General features: G+C 35.9%; 1 protein-coding gene across 10 annotated transcripts in view; it reads left to right on the top strand.

The window, feature by feature from the left end:
• Nucleotides 1–24337, top strand: part of LOC133528976 (innexin shaking-B-like) — a 152422-nt gene that overhangs the window by 91974 nt on the left and 36111 nt on the right. For 2 of the 10 annotated variants that reach the window (XM_061866590.1, XM_061866580.1), the window contains exon 2: nt 18107–18159. The exons of 1 other annotated variant lie outside the window; for it this stretch is intronic. Coding sequence is in view for 6 of the 9 variants with exons in the window: in XM_061866565.1 (XP_061722549.1) it covers nt 13069–13440 (372 nt within the window). In the remaining 3 variants the exon portion in view is untranslated. Of the gene's footprint in view, nt 1–12847; nt 13441–18106; nt 18160–24337 lie in introns of those variants that run through there. 7 more of the 10 variants (XM_061866565.1, XM_061866556.1, XM_061866538.1 and 4 more) reach the window with 5 other exon arrangements.

The raw sequence follows: 24337 nt of genomic DNA, 5'->3' as shown, positions 1-24337 counted from the left end.
TACGCTATCTGGAGGCCTAGCCAAGACGACGATTGTTGATAGGACACCCCAATCGAAACTTAAATAATTTATTGTAATAGTCACGTGACTTGTCGTAGCATATATTTTTCTACATTTTTTTCTTTTTTTATTGATAATAACATGAAAATATAAAATACGTGTACCACAATAAAAACATTTGCCAAACTGCGGAGCATTTTGCTAGCGATGAACTCGCTCGTTTTATACATCAAAAGCACGTACATATTTTTGCACTGTCCTACCGTCCCTTTCTTATTATGTCTATTACAAGTGAACATAAGATGATTGAGCCATCGCTAGTGGCGCGAACGTGAGGCAGGAGTACAGCGGTGCTTAAAAAACTACCTTAACGCTAATAACGTTTTTGTTTTAAACTAATCACTCGTAGAAATACATGTGACAAGAAGCACTGTGACTGTTGTTTTCTTTTTGAGTTTGTCAAAAATTGTTCGCTTAGCACCTTTGTATACAAACTTCTATGCACGGGGAGTAAGTACCTTTTCTCTGCGGCTCCATGTGGCTCATCTTCTCTATTACATAAAAAAACTATTCAGCCCAATAAGAATTCAAAAGGTAAATTCTCCGATTCAAAGTTACAATTGGCCGATACAGTAAATAATAAGCGACTTTCTTGCCGGTCCCATATTCGGATATCCTTCTACAAATTAGGAGGAATTTAAATCTTCTCGGGTCAAATGTGTAGGGTTAGAGACGGCGTAGCTTTATTTGACGTTCATAAGCGCATTGTAATATGCCTACTTGGAAAATAATCTATCTTTATCCACCCAGCGTTTTGTCATGGGGCATTCCAAGCGTTCAGCGTAGGACAGTGTAAAATCCCATAAAAATAAAAATAAAACAGTTAGTGTTACTTCATTAAAGTTATTACCTTTCTCGCGTTATTTCTGTGCTGTGACGAAGTTCGCAGCACGTCAACCTGGATGTAACTTCAAATGCAGCGTTACAAGATATTGATGACGGGGATCTTTATCTTTAACACATGGGGCGTCTACACCCACACATATCTGTGGTATCTACATTCCCGTTCAGTAGTTGTATTTAGATTCGCTTCAGGAGTCAACGACTCCGTATTTATTTCGAATAAGGTATAGAAACACTGGCATCTTTATAGCCGACCAGAAATATCACCCGACCCGAGCGGGGTTGCCATAATTTAAAATAAATTGATACTAGATTTCTGAACATGGATCTCTGAATGTTTTACTTGCGTTACTGGTTGTTTTTTTAATGTCCCGTTTGCTTTGATCGTTGTAAATTATGGAGGAAATCGTTTGTGAGATCATTTTGTTTTTGTTTAATACACGGTTTTGATTTATGTGAGAGATATTTTATATCATATCATAATCTGAATAATATTGACTGACAAGCGATTGGCATAGAAAAACTTTGTCTATAGGTATATATTTTTTTTTCATTAAATGAATATCCTTACGGCAAACACGCATACGGCCTTGGGGCCTGTTAAGCGGTCACCGTAGCCTATGGACGCCTGCAAGGAGTGATACATGGGCGTAGACGACACCTTTCAATTTAGTTTTGTTTGTTTTCTTGTGTATTTTTGTAATGGTTTAATATTTAAATAGGTATCTTTATGTGTTGCACACTATGTCTTTAAACGCTGATTTTAATTAAAATGTATAATTAGATATAGTGAAAAGTTTGCTCTACATATTAAATGAATAATAAAATATATAAGTATATATGTTAATTAATTTGTACCTAGGAGACCGAGCTTTGCAAAGAAAACATATAAAAACTCAAAAATTCGCGTTTTCCCAGAGATAAAACCTCTAGGGTAGATAAATATTTCGCCCCCGAAAACCCTCTACATTAGAGCGTTAAGCCAAGAATTACTCGTTTAAAGGTATTAATATATTAATTATTTTACCTAAAGCATATGTATTTAAGCTCAAAAATTGTATAGATATATACGACCGTAAATGTGCAGTAGTATTGCCTGCACGAATGCTAAAGATTATGTTTTTACTAAGCCCTTTCTTAACAAGACAATATGAGTTACACTTTAAAGTATTCCTTTCTTCACTAGTGATGGAAAAAAGGAAAACCAGGCTGTTTCAAAATTAATTGTCTCTAGAGGTATAATTGAGGTAAATTGGTTTAAAGTACCCACCTATACTAGATATGTTATCTTTACCTTACCCAAATAGGAATAGAAAACTAGGCCAAAAAATTGACGTTGATTTTAAATTATTATTTTTTACAGAAATATGGCCTGGTCTTAAGCACTGGCCACTTAAAATCTAATAAAAACTGTTAATGCAGCAGTAATTATCGTTTTTATCAGATATAAATTAAATAATTAATAGAATCAGGCGTTACTTTGCGGAAGTCCATGCTAATTAAAGCAAGATATTTTCTCGCGGATTAGCAAAGTAATATCTCTTGCTTTAATTAGATATAAATTAGCCAGCGCCTAAGCCCAGGCCTTACGTATATTTGCATTTAAATATATATTTTAAAAAAATTATGCTTTGTATTTCATTATTTATAAAATGAGAAGTATGAATATATAAGATCATGTTTTAGTTCTAAAAATGAAAACATATTTATATATTTATCCCCACTTGTTTCCCACAGTAGGTACAGTCAGCATCAATAGTAGCGGATGAAACAACGCGCCAAAAGTATCTCATATTCCGGATAAATTTTCCAAATATAAATAAATCTCTAAAATTTACATTCAAAAGCATATATTTTACCGTCTTAACTGTTCTACACATAGAACCACCTCATTTTGTTAAGCTGTTTCAGAATGGTAGATACTTTTGAAACCTTGTTTGATCCGCTACTTTTGATGCTGACTACATACTGTAATAGTACATTGTGGAAGAGGCTTGAAAGTGACCAATAGACAGATGAACCCCCGAAGATACGAGTCCATGCTCAATGATCCATCCTGTCACTTTCATAACAGGTTATGAATTAGACCTGGATTAGTTATAGATCTGATCTGTCAGTGTCAAAAGTGGCATTTCTTCAACCAAAAATGTGACTGTTTGTATACAAATACAAATTATATTATTAATAACAAAAAGTTACAAGTCCTTTCTTGATAGTGAGTACATTCTGTACTTTATATCTTGTAATTACGATTTTAAAATCACAGTGTTGAATTAATTAATTATTCATTATAAAATCAATGTATAAACTTAGCTAAGTCAAGATTTAGACCCGTGGCGTGAACAATATTATCTTCAAAATGAGAACAAAAAACGACTCTTTACAGTTTTCGTGAAACCAAAGAGAATTCACAACCTTTTTTACCTTTTTGCAAAACTCCTTCCCCTTAACTTCACAGCACATACAACCTCCACACAACTTCCTTAATAGCTTCCGGTATCGGTATCCGGCGACCGAACGCTGTCACCTCCCTAACTCTATCCCCGTGTACTAACACCGCCACTCCGACTAACCACAGATCAACCTTAATACGTGCACACAAGGCTCAGAATAAGTCTGGATGCGTGCGATGGTTCTTACGAAACCTTAGTTATGCGACTCATCGATTTACATGACAAAACTGAATGTCATTGTTCGGTATTATGAGTATGCGCGCGTGGGATATCGATAGCGGGTTATATATTGGGGTACAGTGCACTCGGTTGTAAGTCATGTAAGTCGTGTTCTTGGTAGTTTATGGGATCGGGACTCGTCTAGTGTGAATCTAGAATACCTCTGGAACAAATAGGGAAGGTACTCAAATAATATTCAACACACAAACGATGATATTACACTCGTAGCTCCAGATACCTTCAAGAAAAGAGCGTACTCCCATCTTAAAGGCCGGCAACGCACTTACAACCCCTCTGGTGTTGCAGGTGTCCATGGGCGGCGGTAATCGCTTACCATCAGGTGATCCGTCTGCTCGTTTGAAAAAAAAAAAAAAAAAAAAAAAAAAAAAAAAAAAAAAAAAAAAAAAAAAAAAAAAAAAAAAAAAAAAAAAAAAAAGATAGGTTATAGGCGTTCAAAAATGAGTAAGATTGTAAACACATACTTCAATTATGTAGTTGTGAATTTTCGATTAATTCTTGGTTGTCTACTTTAAACAGTATAGCCCGTTTAGCCTCATAAGACCTTATAGAATAAGCTAGCGCAAAAACAAATTCACTACGCGCGAAGTATAGGGAAGCAAGCAAGATCCGCATTTTTAGATTTTATTGTTTAACGATGGGCCAACGCGAGAAGAGGTGACAGACATACAGACAAAGTTATTTCGCATTTAAGTATAATATAAGTAGGGGAGTAGGGATTGAGCAGTAATATTTTTATTGGTATTACACATTCGCTTCCTCTGAAGTTAGAAATCCTCGAATATGGCACATTTAGCTTTTTCTAAAAAAATATCGAAGACCTGATGACCACAGTGCCTAGTTTTTTTGGGTTTTTTCAACTCATAATCAACTAGCACATATTCACTCCTGATGCTAAAACAAGTCCCAAAATTTGTATGCAAATTATAGTATCCACTACGTCACGCACATGTACCTAAGTGAAAAAAATATTTCACTCTAAAACGTGACGTAATGGAACGGACATTTTGGGACATCTTTTAACGGTAGGATGGAGGATGCTGTCGGTTCTGAGTAGAATGAGCCCAATAATGTCCAGGTTTTCAATATTTATTAAAAAAAACGCCCTTATTGAAGCCATTATGGTGCAAATACTTGCTATTTTTTTCTTCTGAGAACATAAATTAATACACAAATAAAGATTACTCGTATAAGTCATATCATTATAAATATATCTTTAACTAAATACAGCAATATACCAAACTGAATCAAAAGAATTTTTAATAGGCCTATAATATCTTGAAAACATACTTTCGTCAATTCAATTTAAACTGTAATGCCTTATGTTTAAAGCTCAAATCAAGTTTAATTTGTAATTGCCAGTTTAAGGCCAATCGAGTTAACATATGCGTTAATTTCATATCTGTTTGCTTTTTGCGTTAGTCTTAAATTACGAGGGTTTTATCTCTTTCGCACTTTAGTGACTAGAAGGAGATGGGAGATAATCGTAGGAGTGAAATTTTGGTGTACACAATATAGAGGTGTTATAACCGCTTTTGAAGTTAAATACAAATAATGAAAAAAATCACATTAAATATTGCGGGACAGAGCTTTGCTCGGTAAACATATAAAAAATAAAAAATGCGCGTTTTGCCAGAGATAAGACCTTGCTAGATCGATTTCTCGACCCCGAAAACCCCCATATAGCGAATTTCATGGAAATCGTTACATCCGTTTCCGAGATCTCCGAAATATATAAATAAAATAAAATATATACACACAAATATTTAATATATATATATATCATACAAGAATTGCTCGTTTAAAGGTATAAAAAGATATGAAAGTAACTCTGTCTAGGTTAGGACTGTCTATGTTACCTCTTGGCGTTTAAACCGACTGAACCCATTTATATAAAATATGAAATGGAAATAGTTTGGGTTCCGGAGGACATACGATACTTTTTATTACTTACCGAAATCAATCGTTCTTAACTGTATTTTTTCTTATTTAATGCATGTTACTTATAAGATGTAATGTTTTGAAAAGATGTGTCCCGCCGAGTTTCTTGCCGGTTCATATTGGGATACCCTCCTCCAATTGAGGGGGGATTTAAATCTCGGGTCAGATGTGTAGGGTTAGAGCCGGTGTAGCTTTATTTGACGTTCATAAGCGCATTGTAATATGCCTACTTGAACAATAAATTTCATTTCATTTCATTTATTTGCCATACATTGTATGTTTACATAAGAAGGTAGGTTTATAATATGTTGTTTTGTCTCAATACAATTTTACCAGATCGGTGTAGCATAATTTAGAATAAAATATTTACAATAATAAACTCTAGGTAGTTTGCAATCTTTATATAAATAAGCTATAGATTATAGTTAAACTATCAAAATGTACCGTATAAAATAATAATATGTCAACTGAGGTAAACCCGAAAAACTCCGTCAGCAAGGAGCGGTACCTCCTAACACAAGTATTGCTATACTTACCAAGAGGTATCCATTACCAATATTGTTTAAATTCTACTAGATACCAAATAAACTATTTTGATTTTTTTTTTTATCATATAGATATCGTGAAGAAGCTTATCGTACACAGCATAGGGGCAGAGTACTACTGAGAGTGAACAATATTATCTTTTAAAACTAATGCAATATTATTAAAAACATTGTAAAGTAAGTACGTAGTTACGTACATTGGTACAGTCACGGACTTTGATTGTTGAGCTAAACGATTGTCGATCTCGAGTCTATAACGATATGATTTTTTGACTAAGCTTAAGATTCACAAATTGACTAAGCCCCACAGTAAGCTTAAGAAGGCTTGTGTTGTGGGTATTCAGACAACGATATATATGCAATATGTATATAAATACTTAAATACATAGAAATCACCCAAGATTCAGGAACAAATATCCGTGCTCATTACACAAATAAATGCCCATACCAGGATTTGAACCCGGGACCATCGGCTTCATATGCAAGGTAACCACTAGGCCAGACCGGTCGATTGTATGGTGATTATTTACAAATAATAAACTAAAGTGGTGTTCAATAGAAATGGCATGTATATAACCCAAATTACCTTAATTTCTTCGTAATATCGCACTTTATGTAGACAACCATGATTTTATCAACAGTTTATATACTTAAATCTTTTATTTATATCATTTTAGTTAAAATATACCTATGTTCATTATTAATATTTCATTGTATAAAACCATCGTTTAACTTTTAGGTTATAAGTACGTCTAACAAAATCTGTCATAATTGTTTACATTGTTTGCCATTTCTATTGAACTTTAGGCTGATATGATGATGATGAGAATAGATGCCGGCAGATGTCCCTGCGCCCGCGCAGATGAAAAGAGTTTAACGACGCATTTAACGACTAGTAGCATAAAACGATTACAATCAAGCTTCCAACTCCGTCCTATACGCCATCCGCTTATCAATCGATTATCAACCCTATTCCTTCATATAAAGGTTCATTTAGCTTTGGGTTAGGACGTTTTTGAATATGGCACGTCTAAAAGACGGCCCAGGTGGGGCCGTATTTATTTGATGTTGTTTGTGTTATTTTTTATGTTTTAGTTCCAATTAGGAACTATTTCCGTTTTTTAGGCGGGTTGCGTTTTGGATCAAATTTTACATATATTAAAGGCGTCTGGTTACACTGAGCGGGTTAACGAAAAATAGTATAAAAGATTTTACAGTACATATGGTGCTACTTTATAGCACTAGTGCGATAATTAGCACATTGCGTAACTATGTCAAAAATTTAAAGGGCCATATGTACTGTAAAACGTTGTACGATACATGTGCAAATAGGTAATTCGCAACTCGTGTCGATTTAAAACTCCCTTCGGTCGTGTTTTAATTTATCGCCACTCGTTACGAATTTCCTATTTTTCGCACTTGTATCGTAATGTACTATTAAAGTACATATGGTGCTACTTTATAGCACTAGTGCGATAATTAGCACATTGCGTAACTATGTCAAAAATTTAAAGGGCCATATGTACTGTAAAACGTTGTACGATACATGTGCAAATAGGTAATTCGCAACTCGTGTCGATTTAAAACTCCCTTCGGTCGTGTTTTAATTTATCGTCACTCGTTACGAATTTCCTGCACCTGCGTTTGCACAACATGCCTCCAACGCGGACAGTCACTAGCTAGATTCTCCCATGCCATGCCATGGTTGTATAAATCGACACGAGTTGCGAATTACCTATTCGCACATGTATCGTGCAACATTTTACTCCCTTCCGTCGTGTTTTAATTTATCGCCACTCGTTACGAATTTTCTATTTTTCGCACTTGTATCGTAAATAACTATTATCTACAATGCCAATGACACCCGCGTGCGTGCGCCCTTTTGTAGGTAAAATCCGTTACACGTATTTTTCGTTAACACGCTCACCCGCTCCAACCGCGTCAGCTAGCGGATGACCTAAAGCAAAAGGAAAGGGGACAGCCGCATCTCCATACAAACATTGTCTCCATTTTCTTCTATGGATACTGACATTATGGATTTGTTTTTACATAATTTGCTGTATATATTAACCATAGCTATACGTTTGACTTTTTTCGATTTCGATTATTGTGAAAATTAGGTGCGGAAAACTGATTACATACAAAATTTTAAATGCTCCTAAGTCTTATAATGATCAAAAATTGGCAAAAAATGAAACGTAGGAGCATAGATGTGGTTGATATCCAACAAATTGTGTCAACATATTTTCAATAATGTTAATATCCAGAGAAAATGAGGAATACGTTTGTATGAAAGGGAGATTTCGCTCGGGTCCACCAGTTTCGTCGGGTAAGAATAGTTATACGCCTCATCCAACTGCGCTAAGATGTTTTCCCGCGAGTGAAGATTTCACCGAGCATATTAGCCGTTGGCAGCAGTTAGCCCCAGCCCACTGGTAGACAGAAGAAAGGCTCTTACGTTCGTTCACTTCAACTCAAGTTAATTGAAGGAATTGAAGAGCATCTGGAGCGTTTATTCGACTTACACGTTTAAATAAATAAATATTATAGGACATTATTACACAAATTGACTAAGTTCTACAGTAAGCTCAATAACGCTTGTGTTGTGAGTACCCAAACAACGATATGTATCCCTTCAAGTGGCAGGAAACTGGACAATTTACGCTTTACTTACTGTCAAGATTCATTAATATTTCGAGATTTTGAGAGTTGCGAAATGCTACTCTCTATAGGTCTTGCTTTACCACTTTGAGCTGTGCCAATGAACTCAATTACATACCGTTAAACTAGCCAACTTTGCCTAAAGGAGACTCTTTGCCCAAAACGACATCTTTACAGAAATTCGTTTGTGTATTCAAATGTATAAGACTAAAGGGAGCCACTGATTATCAGTTCGCCGGACGATATCGGCCTGTCAATTATTCGCGATTGTCAGCTTTTGCGAACAACTGACAGGCCGATATCGTCCGGCGAACTGGTAACTCGAGAATCTAGCTAGTGACCGTCCGCGTTGGACGCATGTTGTGCAGACGCAGGTGCGTCCGTTTGAAACCGGGCGCTGCACAGAACTGGACGCTAAGAGCGACAAGCTAAAGGTCAGACCACCTGTAGCCATAACTTACAATTATATCAGAGGGCTGACCTGCAGAGAGTGTGGCGCACAGTCGCTGCAAAAATTGGTTATGTCAGTCACCTGAGAGCGCACCAGCGACGGTCTTTGCGGTAGAACGCAGTTACTGTGGCCAAAAACGGCTAGGAGATGATGATGATAATGATCCCTTTACTTACTTAATGGCGCAGCGATCCAAACTAAGTCTTGGTCTCCGACACGAGTACACGCCAGTAATCTTGATCCTGTGCCATCACCCACTTGGGGCCATTTCTCGAACGGTATTAGTCCACAAACTATCAAATCGTATGAGTTTCCATGACAACATACTAATAATATTAGCCCAATATGGTTCGAGAAATAGGTTCCAGTTTTCGGCTTAGATATCGCGCAAGTCTGCTTCAACAGAATCGCCCCAGCGATACCTGAGACCTCCGATCGGCATCCGCCCTACTGAGCGTCCCAGGTATACCCTTGTGTCAAGAGGTATATTAAAAGTAAAATTTTTAGTAGAAAATAATATATATTTGTAACACCACTAACACATGTGTTTAACTTAACTCTCTCGTTCCGCTTAATCCTAGGATGTGAATGTTGTAGACCTGCATGAAATGTAGCTCTAATTAATGATCCCTATTCTATAAAACATACTATGATCATAGTAAAATGACAGCTGTAAATGACGAAAGTAAATGATCTGCCTAACACGCTGTCACGCGCTATTTCTGTCAAACTGACAAATTTGGTGCTGCGCGTGCGTTGACACGCGTGTAATTTTTTTATCTCTGGTACATTAGTTATATCAAAGCGGAGATAATAGTTCAGTTGTATTTCAGATACGACATTTAATATTTTTAATAGCGCTCTATGAAATAAAAAGAACAATGGCGAAAAGAAATATTTTTCGTTATTCTTTTAAATTCTCATGTACTATTGCTATTTACAAAATTTCACTTTAAAATGTTGCTCTTTTGATTCCTATTTTATAGACTTGTTTAAAGAAAATGTAGCCTTTTATTGAAGTTTAGTACTTGTCAGTGGATCTTATGTGATTGTAAATAAGATTTTTTGTCAGTTAACATCGGAACAATACTCACGGTAGTCACGGTATCTTGAATGAATTTTGTCAAATAAATATGTAAATGTAAGCAATACTGTCCAAATTATGATGTATTTGCACATTTTCGACTAAACGTCGTTAAAAAAAGTTATTATAAAGTAAGTTATAATTATTCACACTACATAAGGTGCTACTTTACCGCACTAGTGCGATAATTGGCACATTACGTGATTATGTCGAAATACGATACATGTGCGAATAAGTAATTCGCAACTCCTGTCGATTTTTCCAATTTCCTATTTTTCGCACTTTCGTAATGTACTATTATTTTACAAGGGGGCAAAGTTGTTGTTTGTCGCTCGTGCTTGCTATTAATACTCGAGCAAGCGAAAGATTTCAAAATGAAAAGCGAAATTTTGGGCGTTGTGAGGGATTCAAGGTATGCGGTTTAACCTTAAATGTGTTTAACCTCTTTGGGTTAAACACATTTTGCCACCAAGCAAAACCCAAAATTTTTCACCACAACAACGCGAGGAAAATACTTAAGTTATAAAACAGAAAAAAAGCATATCAAATCCAAATAAATGTTATTTTTTTTAATAGCCTATTTTGTGTCCCACTGCTGGGCAAAGGCCTCCCCTTTTTTCCGCCACTCATCACGGTTTGAAGTATGTTCCCGCCAGTCTCTGCAAAAAGCGTCGAGGTCATCCCGCCATCTCTTTTTTGGTCTGCCTCTGCCCAAATATTTAATTATCATTTAAAAATCATTTCTACCAACCAACATAAGGAAACAGCTAAGAATTTTCATCAAATTACTTCTCATTAAATTACATGAGTACATGTGAATAAAAAGCAACTTTCCCATCAGTTCTGAATAATCACGTGAGCGCTACAAGCTGGTGTGATGAAAAAAATATAAAAAATAATTTTCCATTTTTCTAATGATAAATGTCAGACAATATAGAACACGCTTCAGAATGTAGACAATACACAATTATAAAGCTTTTCTTCGTGAAACTATACTAGTTGATTCATCGAGTATTTAAAATACAAAGACAACATAAAATGAGCGTAAGCCGGCTTTATGTTCCAAGAAATTTTATTTGTCATTTGTTTTAAATTGATTGCCACAAAATTTTCGCGCCGGCTGGAAGAAAGAATTAGAAATACGGTAGCCATAGATCATAGGTTTTTGTGAGTGGGTTAGTGTGTTTATGCAAACGTTTGTATCGAATATAGCTTAAATAAGAGAAACTAGTGTGTAGTAGGTTATAGATAGTTTTACAGTGCATATGGTGTTACTTTACTGCACTAGTACGATAATTAGCACATAACGTAATTATGTGGAAAATTTAAAGGGCCATATGTACTGTAAAACGTTGTACGACACATGTGCGAATAGGTAATTCGCAACTCGTGTCGATATAAAACACTCCCTTCGGTCGTGTTTTAATTTATCGCCACTCATTACGAATTTCCTATTTTTCGCACTTGTATCGTAATGTACTATTACAGTACATATACTGCTACTTTACCGCACGAGTGCAATAATTAGCACATTAGGTACGTGACTATGTCGAAAATTTCATATGTACTGTAAAACATTATATGATATCGTGTCGATCCAAACACTCCCTTCGGTCGTGTAATTTATTGCAACTCATTGCGAATTTCTTATTTTTCGCACTTGTATCGTAATGTACTATTTTAATAGTTTACAATCGTGTTTTCGGAAGGTTTTCCACGACTGACCAATCTCAAGGTAACCAAAAGGTATCTTGACGTCCTTGGTATCGAACTAAATTTCTATTCAGTTCCACTTTTTCAGTGACGTTATTGTGTTTTTTTTATTTTTAAGAGGGGTCTAAGGCAAAATTGTATTTTTAAATTGAATTTTCACAAGGTTTAATCAAAAGCAAATGCTATGAAAATATCACACGAAAACTGGACTATAATGGTTGTACCTAAAACCTTAAAAGGTGAAAGTTGGGTCGATAGAAAAAACGGAAAAAAAAACATTTCTAATTTTCATTGTATACCGTTACCCTGCATATACCCTGTTATTGTAACAGTATGATTTTACTATAAAATAGTTAGTGATAATGCCAAGAATCAAATTTTAAACAGAAGTATATTTTCAGAGTTACCGTTGATGTCAAACGTTAAATCCCGCGGAATGGCCATATCTACCGCCACAACTTTCGTGCGGCATGCCATATCTTTTGTACTCTTTACGTCAAAATTTCTCGCGAGTCTGCGGAAATAGTACATTACGATACAAATGCGAAAAATAGGAAATTCGAAACGAGTGGCGATAAATTAAAACACGACCGAAAGGAGTGTTTTAAATCGACACGAATTGCGAATTACTTATTCGCACATGTATTGTACAACGTTTTACAGTACATATGGCCCTTTAAATGTTCGACACAGTAACGGAATATGCAAATTTTTGCACTAGTGCCGTAATGTAGCACCATATGTACTGTAAATATTATTATGATTCATTTACGACGCGACGGTATTTCACAATTTTAAGCATCTTAACCAACTTTGTATATGATAAAAATTATACATACTTGACAATCGTTATTTTTAGCAGTTAAATTACTTACCAGCCAGCACAATCAGCTTCCAAGATCACGTATTACAAACAGCCAGTGTTATGAGTTGACAAAAAAATCACCAAAAGTGACCAAATGGATTAACTCACGAATTCGAACAAAGTGACTATTCCGATATAAAAAAACAACGATTCGACAATGAAACGAAGAAAGACAGAGTGCTAATAATGATAGGACTTTCGTCTAATCATTTAAGATGTTAGACGTGTTTCGCGGTCTAAAGAATCTCATAAAAGTGAACTATGTACATATCGACTCCCCAGTGTTTCGTCTACACTATTCTATAACAGTTATCTTACTTATATCGTTTAGTTTGATTGTGACTACGAGACAATACGTAGGTAACCCCATAGACTGTATACACACTAAGGATATACCTGAAGACGTCTTGAACACCTACTGTTGGATCCATTCGACGTATACTTTGAAGAGTTTTTTCAACAAGAAGGTGGGAGTGGAAGTGCCGTATCCTGGGATTGGCAACAGTCGGGAGAAGGGCAGGGAAGATATGAGTGACAGGAAGATTTACAAATACTACCAATGGGTGTGTTTCTGTCTGTTTTTTCAGGTGAGTTGTAGTTTGTAAGTGTGATGAGCTTCCTTAGCCTTGACGCGTGGGGAGCACCACTGCCTTTTATTCCCGCTTTCTTTTTTAGGGGGAGATTACCGTGTGGGTAGGGTGCTGGATAAATATTTAAATTTCGACTACAGTGGTCGTCTAGGCAAAAGGAGTAAAATAACCCCACGAAGAGCGTTTATTATATATACTAAATACTTGTTCAAAATTGTACAAGGCATAGGGCATTTTAGCATGTACCAATCACACACAGACTCTCAACAGTTTTTGGTGTTATACTTACACACATATTCGAAAATGTTTTATTTAGTAACGTGTTTCATCGAAAGTATTAGGACATTCCGTTTAACACCATAACACATTTACTCCTAAATTTCGCGTGATATTTAAGTAGAAAGTTAAATTAAGATATAGCTGTAGTGAAGTGTAAGTCAAAAAAGTGAAGTGATGACGAATCGTCATGAGTCATGAAGACCAAATTATAATACTGGGTGCGCTAGTAATGGCAAGCTAGTAAAAGTGCATAAAAATGCATTTCAAATCAGGTCTGCTGGGTCTGTTAAAACGTCTTTTTATATTAACGTTTACTTAACACATATTTACTCGTATCCATTTTAGTCTGTTTTGGGCTCTCAACCATGTCGTAGTACCGGTGGTACATAATATTTAGATAAAATCACCCACGGAAGGAGTGAAAGTCCAGGTATGGCTAGGGCCTCGTGTCAAAAGCTTAACTATCATTGTCGTACACGGTAAAAGCGCAACCTACAATAAATAAACCCAAAAATTAGAAAAGTAGGCAACGATCACAAGCAAAAGTTGACTAACCCAAAAATTCCTCCTTTTATGAAACGTAAAATCGCGTCACGCCTGACAGGTACGAGTTACACTAATAATAGTTTACGGGGGGACTAGTTTCGCCATTTTTTATTACGCGCATGCGTAAACGTAGCGTTAATCAAAATGTAACGGATTCCATCAACAATGTGAACTGTGTCGTCGATGTGGGTCAGTGGAATTGGGGCTGACAATTTTTTTTTTTAATATTTTTATCGCTTAACCTTTTGAACGCCAAGAACACCTAAAGGCTTCGCTAGTCATGCCCACAACACCAAGGACACCTATAGGTGTTATGGCGGACGCTGTCAAAGTAACCTTCACACTTTCGAGTAAGGTTTGTATTAGCTCCCTTGCGCCCGGGATCTTTTTAGCTCCATTTTAAATTGGAATACATTATTTTTGTAGCGGTAGCCTTAAAATCCCTTCCCACCCCCCTTTCATCCCTTCTCTCCCCACTCATAACCCAGCTCTCCCCGCGAAACCTACTCACCCCATTTTACCGGTACTTAACTAGATCTAAAAACTTAACAGTGACTGCATGCAGTCTGCCAACCATTGAGCATGAGGCCATTTACGCGCTCCATAAGCACGCTCAGAGGGCCTACCGCGAACCACGTTCGACGTGTTGCCTCCCTGTCATGCTTACGTACGAATTTACAAGTGCGACAGAGAGGCAACACGTAAAATGTGGTTCGCGGTAGGCCCTCAGAATGCTGTCGGGGCCGCGCAGGCGACGCATCAGTGAGACGCACCTCTTGCGCATTATCGCCACAAACCTGTCAATTTGTGCCTCCGCATATATCATAATCGTAACTAAAATTATTGGCGGTAACTCCGTCAGTGGCATCCAGCATAGGTACAGCTCAGCTCCTCGATGAGTTGGTTGACTTACAAATTAAACAGTTTGCGGGAAGCCCACCCTGTTGTCATCAAATTATAGTTAATCGAAATTGTGTAAAATTATTGTGACTACATTTTTACTAAATGAATTTGAAGCAGTCTATTGATTTTTCAGACTCTGTGAATGGTTAGAAGTTCAAACCCAACATGACACAACCGTTGATAGAAAACAATGTAACAAAATAAATAAATATTATTTATTGCTGCCGAGCCCGACGCCTGCGTTTAGTTACTGCATTAGGAAATTTTTTATACAATAATAAGTCGCATTCGGAACAGACACATATCTAAATATACATACATACAGAAAACACAGCGGCACATTAAGGAAGAGACAAGTATTGGAAGTATGTAGTCACGTTACTCTTTGTACCATGTCTAACCGATACATTTTTTCTTAATCTTTAAGCGCTTGTCAATGCACGATAGTCATATTGGATAGGCCCCCTGATATTTACCAATAGCTGTTCGGTGAACGTAATCGTCCCTAGTAACACGTGTTACTGACTCTAGTAGTGTTACTACAAATATTACGGAACGTGTTTTACAATTTGTTTGGAACCAAAGCCGGGTTTTATGATGCACGTTGGCAACGAGCGTTACAATACTTATATACACTCATTATACAGTTCTAAGGCGTCCGCTAGCTGACGCGGTTGCACGGAGCGGGTGAGCGGGTTAGTGGAAAATAATATGAATAACCAAGGCTTGGAACCGGTTTATAAATTACCGGTACCGGTTTATTGCGGTTTTCCTCCGAACTGTTATAAGAACGCAAACGTTTTAAGAACTTTATTGTAACCAATAAAAAACCGGTTTATTCGAAGAGCGACGAAACGACCGACGGGCCTGGTAGTGTGCCAAGTAAACATAGACGCCACATAGGAAGAAACCGGTTTTTATTGTTCTAAACTGGTTAATTAGACAGACACTGTTCTCATAAAAACCGGTCTAAAAATAACGGTTTTTGGTGCGAAACGATACCCCTAGTGTAAATATTTTCGACAGCGAAACGTGACGTACGCGTTTGCGTTAAGTGTCATTTTGTATGAGATTTTTGACTTTCCAAAACGTCGCCGCTTGGCGCGCTGTTCAAAAACCCGTACAAAATGAGACTTAACGCAAACGCGTACGTCACGTTTCGCTATCGACTAAATTTACACTAGGTGTACGGTTTGGAAATTTAACTGGTTTTCGAGCCTTGTGAGTAACGCTAAAGTGGCGCGGACTCGTGCGACGGATTTTACCTACAATGCCACCTGCGCCAGATAGCGGTCGCCATTAGTCAAATTATTAGTAGCTTTAGGTCCTGTAATATTTTCCTAAAAATTAAATATGTTTTCATGGAATAGCTTATGACGACCGGTCTGGCCTCGTGGGTAGTGACCCTGCCTATGAAGCCGATGGTCCCGGGTTCAAATCCTGGTAAGGGCATTTGTTCGTGTGATGAGCATGGACATTTGTTCCTGAGTCATGGGTGTTTTCTATGTATTTAAGTATTTATAAAATATTTATATATTATATATATCGTTGTCTTAGTACCCTCAACACAAGCCTTATTGAGCTTACTGTGGGACTTAGTCAATTTGTGAAATAAAGTCCTATAAAAAAAATAGAAAAGAAAAGAAAAAAGCTACGACGGTCGAATTATTTATTTATTTATTTATTTAATCTTTATTGCACAAAAGAAAACAATCTTATAGTACAAAAGGCGGACTTAATGTCACGAGGCATTCTCTACCAGTCAACCTTAAGGCTAAGCAGAGAGATTGAGAGCGGTGCTACAATTACAATAGCAAAACAAATCAAGCAAAAATACATAAAATAACATATACATACAAACATAATACACACATACATATATAAATAAATATGTATATATATATATATATCGGTTAGTTCTATGAATGGATAAAAAATTGGCCGTATTCAAAATCTCGTTCCTATGTTAGTTTTTTTATGACTTTTCAACTCACAATAAGTAACTTTATAAATACGAACAGCAAAAATATTAAATATACGTATTTTATATTTTTCCTTGGGACGAAAATTGTATGAAAGTTTTGGATCACCCCTTTCTCGGGTCAAATATTTTTAGGGTACGTTGGACCAAATTGAAATAAAGTTTTAATTTCAAACAATTTTACTAATTTAAGTTATGTTACTAATATTCCGACGGTTGGCGCAATATTACCACTCACATCATTCTAACTTCAAACTTTTCAGGTGATCATCTTCATTGGATGTTCAAAATTTTATCACATTGGTTTTATTTGTAAAAATTATTTTAGGTTGTGGCTTGCGACTCTGCCGCCATGCGAATGTTTTTCTACACCTCTGGTGTTGTCCCTCTCTCACGATATTGCCTCTTTTCTTCAAGCGAAGCGAATTCTTTAATGGTTGCGGTGGAGCGTGGTTGCAAAGTCTTTCAAAAGTATATTATTCATTGTGTTTTATTAAACCAGAATCCAGTTCTATCATTTGAAAATTCATTGCTCTAAAAGTTATTCCATTCTTTGGACCTTAAAGCTTCTTATATCTCTTTTGATCAATTTCATAACTTTTCGTACTGACAAATGAAATTACCAATTCCAATGCAAGCCTTTAGATTTATCTAAAGCAATTGACTTGTATATGCTTGATACACCTCTAATACAAAGTGTTTTAATGTTGTTGTACTCAAGTAATAACTTGCTAATTTATTTATTTAATGATAATATAATTAAATTCCGCTACAAACAATGTATATTAGAATCACTTTCGAGTAAACTACCATGGTGTACCTCAGGGGTCAGTAATAGGTCCTCACATTAAACTACTGGTCAAACTTTAAAATAGAGACGAAAGTTAAATACAGACTTGCAACCACGCCGGCCGATATAAGAACGGTTCGCTAACGTAGTCCGTGGTATTCCAGATATGCATGGGCCGGAGTCCGCAAGCCACCACCTGAATAATTAATATAACTACGTAAGTACACATAATTTATAGGTATCTTTTTAATAGCGTAAAATAGAAATATTTGCTGATGTAGAATATGATTTATCTTTCTTGATGTATACTTAGCGCAAGGTTTTGAAAAAAGTGTTTGAGAGTATTGTAAAAATTTGGCGTCACGATATTACTATCGTAATCTCCAATATATTTTGATGCTCACTCGAGCCTTCTAAAGTGTACATAATATAGCTATTTTTAGATCATGACCGTTAGTTCATATTGAATATTTTCACGGGCAAAAAGCTTGGTGACTTAAGCTTTATGCAAAACTCATATAAAATGTCCTTGCTGTACCTAAATGTAGCGTTTTCGTTACAATAACTTTTAGGCTATTCATTTCAAGCCTGATTCACGAAGTCATTAATGGCCAGTCAGAAATATCTCGAAGCCAAAAGTAATAACAATTACGGCTCTAATAACTGTGACGCTTTAAATGCTTCTGCTAATTAACATTGAGATTTGCAACTGGTGTTTGCGTTTGACACGATTTGTATGGAAAATCTATACATTGAACAAAACTGCAAATCATCATCAGTCAAAAAATAATCAGATTTTTAAATTCAAAACCGAATAACACATACGTAATATGTCTGGTACTAGTTTTGGTTTTTTTTACAGGACTGTGATGTGAATTAATCTTAAAACGTATAACGTTTTTTTTAAATATGCTTTATATGCAAGTTACTTTAATTAGTTACAATCTTTGTCATTTACCTTTTTTCCAGTCTACGGATTTCTATTGCTGATACCATTGGTACCGAATCAAGTGCTCTCACCTAGGAGGAATCGCTGACTCCCGAGTCACGGGCTTAGACCTAGTTCGGGAGGCAGAGGCTCAACCCCACTACCTAAATGTGTTACAAACCTAATACACCTGTCTTACTCATACATTTTACAATATGAAATGTAATGTAAGGTTTAAAGCAATAAAGATTTTATTTATTATATTTATTTATAGTGTTGTATCTACATCGCGTATAAAATCGTTGTCATCCGAAACGACCGTATTTAACCTCCTTTACAGTCTTTGTGCATTCACACGATTCTTATCTGTTTTTCCGTATTACATTTTGCAACACAACTAAAAAACCTTACTTTGCGCCTCGTTTTAGTCTTGAATTTAAATTGACATGTAAAAGAGAAAACGAAGCCAAATGGGTGGTATTTGAATGTTTTTTATCAGTTTATTTTTTTAAACACCCGTAGACTCGAGAATTGGGTCAGATCGTGTTGCAATATCTTTAGAATCTTAAATGAGTACTAGTATCTTCTTTTATTTTCTTAGCACCGTTTTGAAACGTGCATTGGTTACGCTGCGGAGCCAAGCCGGTTCACATTTTGCTCATTACTTTTATAATTTGTACAAAATGTACTGCATCTATGCGTTGTGCTTTTTACTAGATCCGTGTAGAAATGCATGTTTTGAAGCCTCAAATATTCAGCAGGGCAAATTCGTACTGGAACTCAATTTCATCCGGCTTGCCTATTTATAAACAATTAAAAAATTCCATTAGGTCCATCGACATACATCTAAGGACGGGCCTTACGGGCACTAAGAATGGTGCTAATCCAGTTGTGTCCCTCAAGAATTCGAGCCAATCATGCAGTCTAACGAAACTGGTTGCGACCAATCCCGTGCGCGACGCGAACTCATCAACCAATCACGTTGTGGCGTAAAGGGGCCCACTGATTAACAGTCCTGTCAGTTGTTCGGAACTGTCAACTTTTTTTCTAACTGACAGGGTGATACTGTCCGGCGGATTGTTAATTAGTGGGCCCCTTTAGACTGCAGGATTGGCTCGAAATAGTGTGCATATCATCGCTGTACTGGCCCCATACTTATTGCCCGTAAGGCCCGTCCTCAAATATATGATAAGGTTTCATATGATAAGTCAATGAATTAACTTATTAACAAAATTCAAAAAAAAAATCTGCAAGTAGGCCTCAAGGGCTCTTTTACAAGTCAGTAAAACATTATATTAACATCATATAGTGACATGAAATAGTACATTACGATACAAGTGCGAAAAATAGGAAATTCGAAACGAGTGGCGATAAATTAAAACACGACCGAAGGGAGTGTTTTAAATCGACACGAGTTGCGAATTACCTATTCGCACATGTATCGTACAACGTTTTAAAGTACATATGGCCCTTTAAATGTTCGACACAGTAACGTAATATGCTATTTTTCGCACTAGTGCTATAAAGTAGTCCCATATGTACTGTAAAATACATAACATCATTTATAAATACAACAGCCAATACCTGGGTAAACATTACATTATAATAATCTTAAAATAAATAATTACTTCAATACAATAGAGATGTATAGTCTGTATGGTTAAAAATACATTAAATCTGGAGATGTAAAAGGTCCCCAATGTCAGAGTACTAATACTAATAAGATTTGGAGGTGTAAAGTCTCTCCAAGCGTCAAAATAAAATGTATATTAAATAAATAAACCGCGTCTGGACTGTTAAACTAGCAGTCTCATAAACTAATGCTACAGAATACATAACTAGTATGTACCAAGTCAAGAATATTATACAATATTACAGAGACGTATAGTCTCCACGGTTAATTCATTAAGTTTGGACATGTATAAGGTCCCCACGGTCTGAGAAAGTAATAATACACAATAATAATGACATTAATAAGATTTGGAGGTGTAAAGGCTCTCCAAGTGTCCAAGAATAAAAAAATGAAAAAGTGTATGAAATACATGTTTCACGTAGAATAAAAATTACTAAATTATATTGTCATAAATAGAAATGCTGATATCTTTATTAAATCTTCCTGTAGTTGTTTGGGAATGCTAAAAATAATTACAAATCAAATCTGCCATTGGTGTTTCATCATCTGCACTCCTATCAGGCTTAATAATTTCATAACAAAATATAACAATTCATAAAATAGTAATAGTATAAAGTAGCCCCATACAGTACTGTAAATATCGTTTACAGTACATATGGGGCTACTTTATAGCACTAGTGCGAGAAGTAGCATATTACGTTACTGTGTCGAACATTTAAAGGGCCATATGTACTGTAAAACGTTGTACGATATATGTGCGAATAGGTAATTTGCAACTCGTGTCGATTTAAAACACTCCCTTCGGTCGTGTTTTAATTTATCGCCACTCGTTTCGAATTTCCTATTTTTCGCACTTGTATCGTAATGTACTATACAAATCAAATCTGCCATTGGTGTTTCATCATCTGCACTCCTATCAGGCTTAATAATTTCATAACAAAATATAACTTTTCATAAAAATATCGTTTTGTTCGCCGTAAAATATGTAACAGGAGTCGGTTTTAAAAACTGTGTAACACAATAGCTGCCTCAAAACGGTATAAAATAACAGTTTGTTAACTTCATTGTGGGTGCTAAATAAATTTGCAAAAAAGCCAAGCATTTGTTAAGCTTACTGCACCTTTTTTACAAGCTGCGCTGAAATCCGGATTTCACTAGTTTTGGAAACAGAATGTTTTTAAAAGAACATCCGTCTTTTTGTAGATGACGATAAAAGAGTTGCTAAAAATTTGTATATACACAAGCTTATACAAGGTATAGCAAAAAATTAAGAGCATATTCAATATCTGATTAGGAAAAAGTAAGAAAAAAAATCCCGCGAGAAATGTTTGCCCTTTGTATTTAGGGTTGGTTGATTTGAACGATCTGCCCCATGGAAAATATTTTTTTTTATGGTCAAATATTTATTTCCTTCACTTTTTCCTGATCGAAACACGATACTGAATATGTCTTTAAACGGTACTATTTTTGCTACATCTTTATGACATTATGAAACTGTGATTTTTATGCGATTTATTTTTTATACTACTCATTGACAATTCGGGTTAAAGATATTTTTATTTATATCAAAAGAAATATTACATTTCACTTAAGGGGCTGTCAACACCCAATGTCCTTGAAATTGATGTTACTTAAACAGTTTTTTAAGAAAGACTATTTGTTTTAGTCAAGTAAGAAAAATATATGTTCATATTAATTATATTTCTAAGACCGTGGTTGTACTCGATACATGATTGAACGAAATCGGCTCGATAGAAAATAATTGCAAAGATTGGTCTTAAAATCACAATTAAACGGTTCTATGTCTTTATTGTTTTGACTTATGGGAGTTATGGGTCTGCAATTAAAATCACAATTTCAAAACATTTATATCTAAACCGCTTTAGTAAAATATTACACTAATAATCCACTTTTTTTAATTTAAATAATTTTCTTATTATTGCTTCAGGCTCAGCAACATGCGACAGTGCTTTCTCATTTACTCCGATACAAATAGACAGTGTGCGCGCTTTAGGTATTGACAGCCTCTTGAGATAAGTTGATATATACAAAAAAATTATAGGGAGCGTTAATAGTGATGCAAATTACATATTATTTTTATTTCCAGTAGGGAACAGTAATAACAAAATTAATACAATACTGCTGACATTACAAAACAAAATAGTACAATATAATTATAAAACATTTTCAAAGTAAACAACTCAAATTCTGGTTACGTAAATTCCAGTTTATCATTTCGTAAAGCAATTCAAAATAACTTTTTCAAAGTTTCAATTATTTTGTTCTAACACTAAGGGTGTATTAAGAATCTTTTAGGGTTGCCTAAAGTTTTTGGTTACGAATATTTTTTTTTTTTTACTTTTTTTATTTACCACACTTACGACTATTTTTACAGGATACTAAGCCTAATACAATAGTGTAACTATTTTAACATCATCATTCGCTTGCCCTTATCCCATTCATTTGGGGTCGGCGCAGCATGTCTTTTTCTTCCATATCTTTCTGTCACCCGTCATCTCAACATTCACTCGCGTTCGTTTCATGTCATCTCTCACACAATCTATCCACCTTTTTCTAGGTTTTCCTCTCCCGTTCCATCCCTCCACATTCATTCGTAATACCTTTCTCGTCACATGACTGTCATCCCTCCGCATCACATGCCCATACCACGCTAGGCGATTCGCTCTTACTTTATCTATTCTTAATTATATATATCGTTACGCCTATAAAATATAATGTACAATGCCGACTTTGTGAACTCATTCATCGAACACGAAAACAAGTCAATATTTTCGGCAATTAAATTGAGGGTGCGCAATGCTCGAGTCAGCGGAGCCTTACCGAGCAGGTCCGTGCGCCCGCGCGGCACCACCAGCAGCCGTGGTCGGCGGCGGCGCCAGACATACCTATCCTATTAAAGAACACAATAATATATTTAACGACCTGTCTGGCCCAGTGGGTGAGCCTGCCTATGAAGCCGATGGTCCCGGTTTCAAATCCTGGTAAGGGCATTTATTTGTGTGATTCACAAGAATATTTGTTCCTGAGTCATGGGTGTTTTCTATGTATTTAAGTATTTATCAATATAAGTATGTTGTCGAGTCGAATGTAGCTGGGTCGATTTTTTTAAGGTGTTTATTTTCCACTTAATCTAGTGAAATACGAAGTACATTACGATACAAGTGCGAAAAATAGGAAATTCGAAACGAGTGGCGATAAATTAAAACACGACCGAAGGGAGTGTTTTAAATCGACACGAGTTGCGAATTACCTATTCGCACATATATCGTACAACGTTTTACAGTACATATGGCCCTTTAAATGTTCGACACAGTAACGTAATATGCTAATTTTCGCACTAGTGCTATAAAGTAGCACCATATGTACTGTAAATAATATTAAATATATTATCCATGCCAAAACTTCAAGCTTTCTTACACGGAATAAAGCCACGGAATGACAGACGGATATGTCTAAGCTATTAGTTTCTGTTCCTTGGCCAACCCAATACAATACAACCCCATTGAGAATCCACAAAAAAATATTCGTAAAACAAGTTATTATTTGTTAATACAATTTTCTCGAAACGGCTACTATAGGTACGTGTATCCTATCTTAAGGCACCGTAAGCATTAGATAAGAGGGAGCTAACACAAATTATACTTTTTAGGGTTCCGTACCCAAAGGGTAAAACGGGACCCTATTACTAAGACTCCACTGTCCGTCTGTCGGTCTGTCACGAGGCTGTATCACATGAACTGTGATAGCTAGACAGTTGAAATAAAAACAAATACTAAAAAGTACGGAACCCTTGGTGGGCGAGTCCGACTCGCA

Source organism: Cydia pomonella, chromosome 1 (genome assembly GCF_033807575.1).
Source record: "Cydia pomonella isolate Wapato2018A chromosome 1, ilCydPomo1, whole genome shotgun sequence".
NCBI lineage: Eukaryota > Metazoa > Arthropoda > Insecta > Lepidoptera > Tortricidae > Cydia > Cydia pomonella.
The sequence above is the reverse complement of the archived record's forward strand: the minus strand, read 5'-3'. Positions and strand labels throughout refer to the sequence as shown.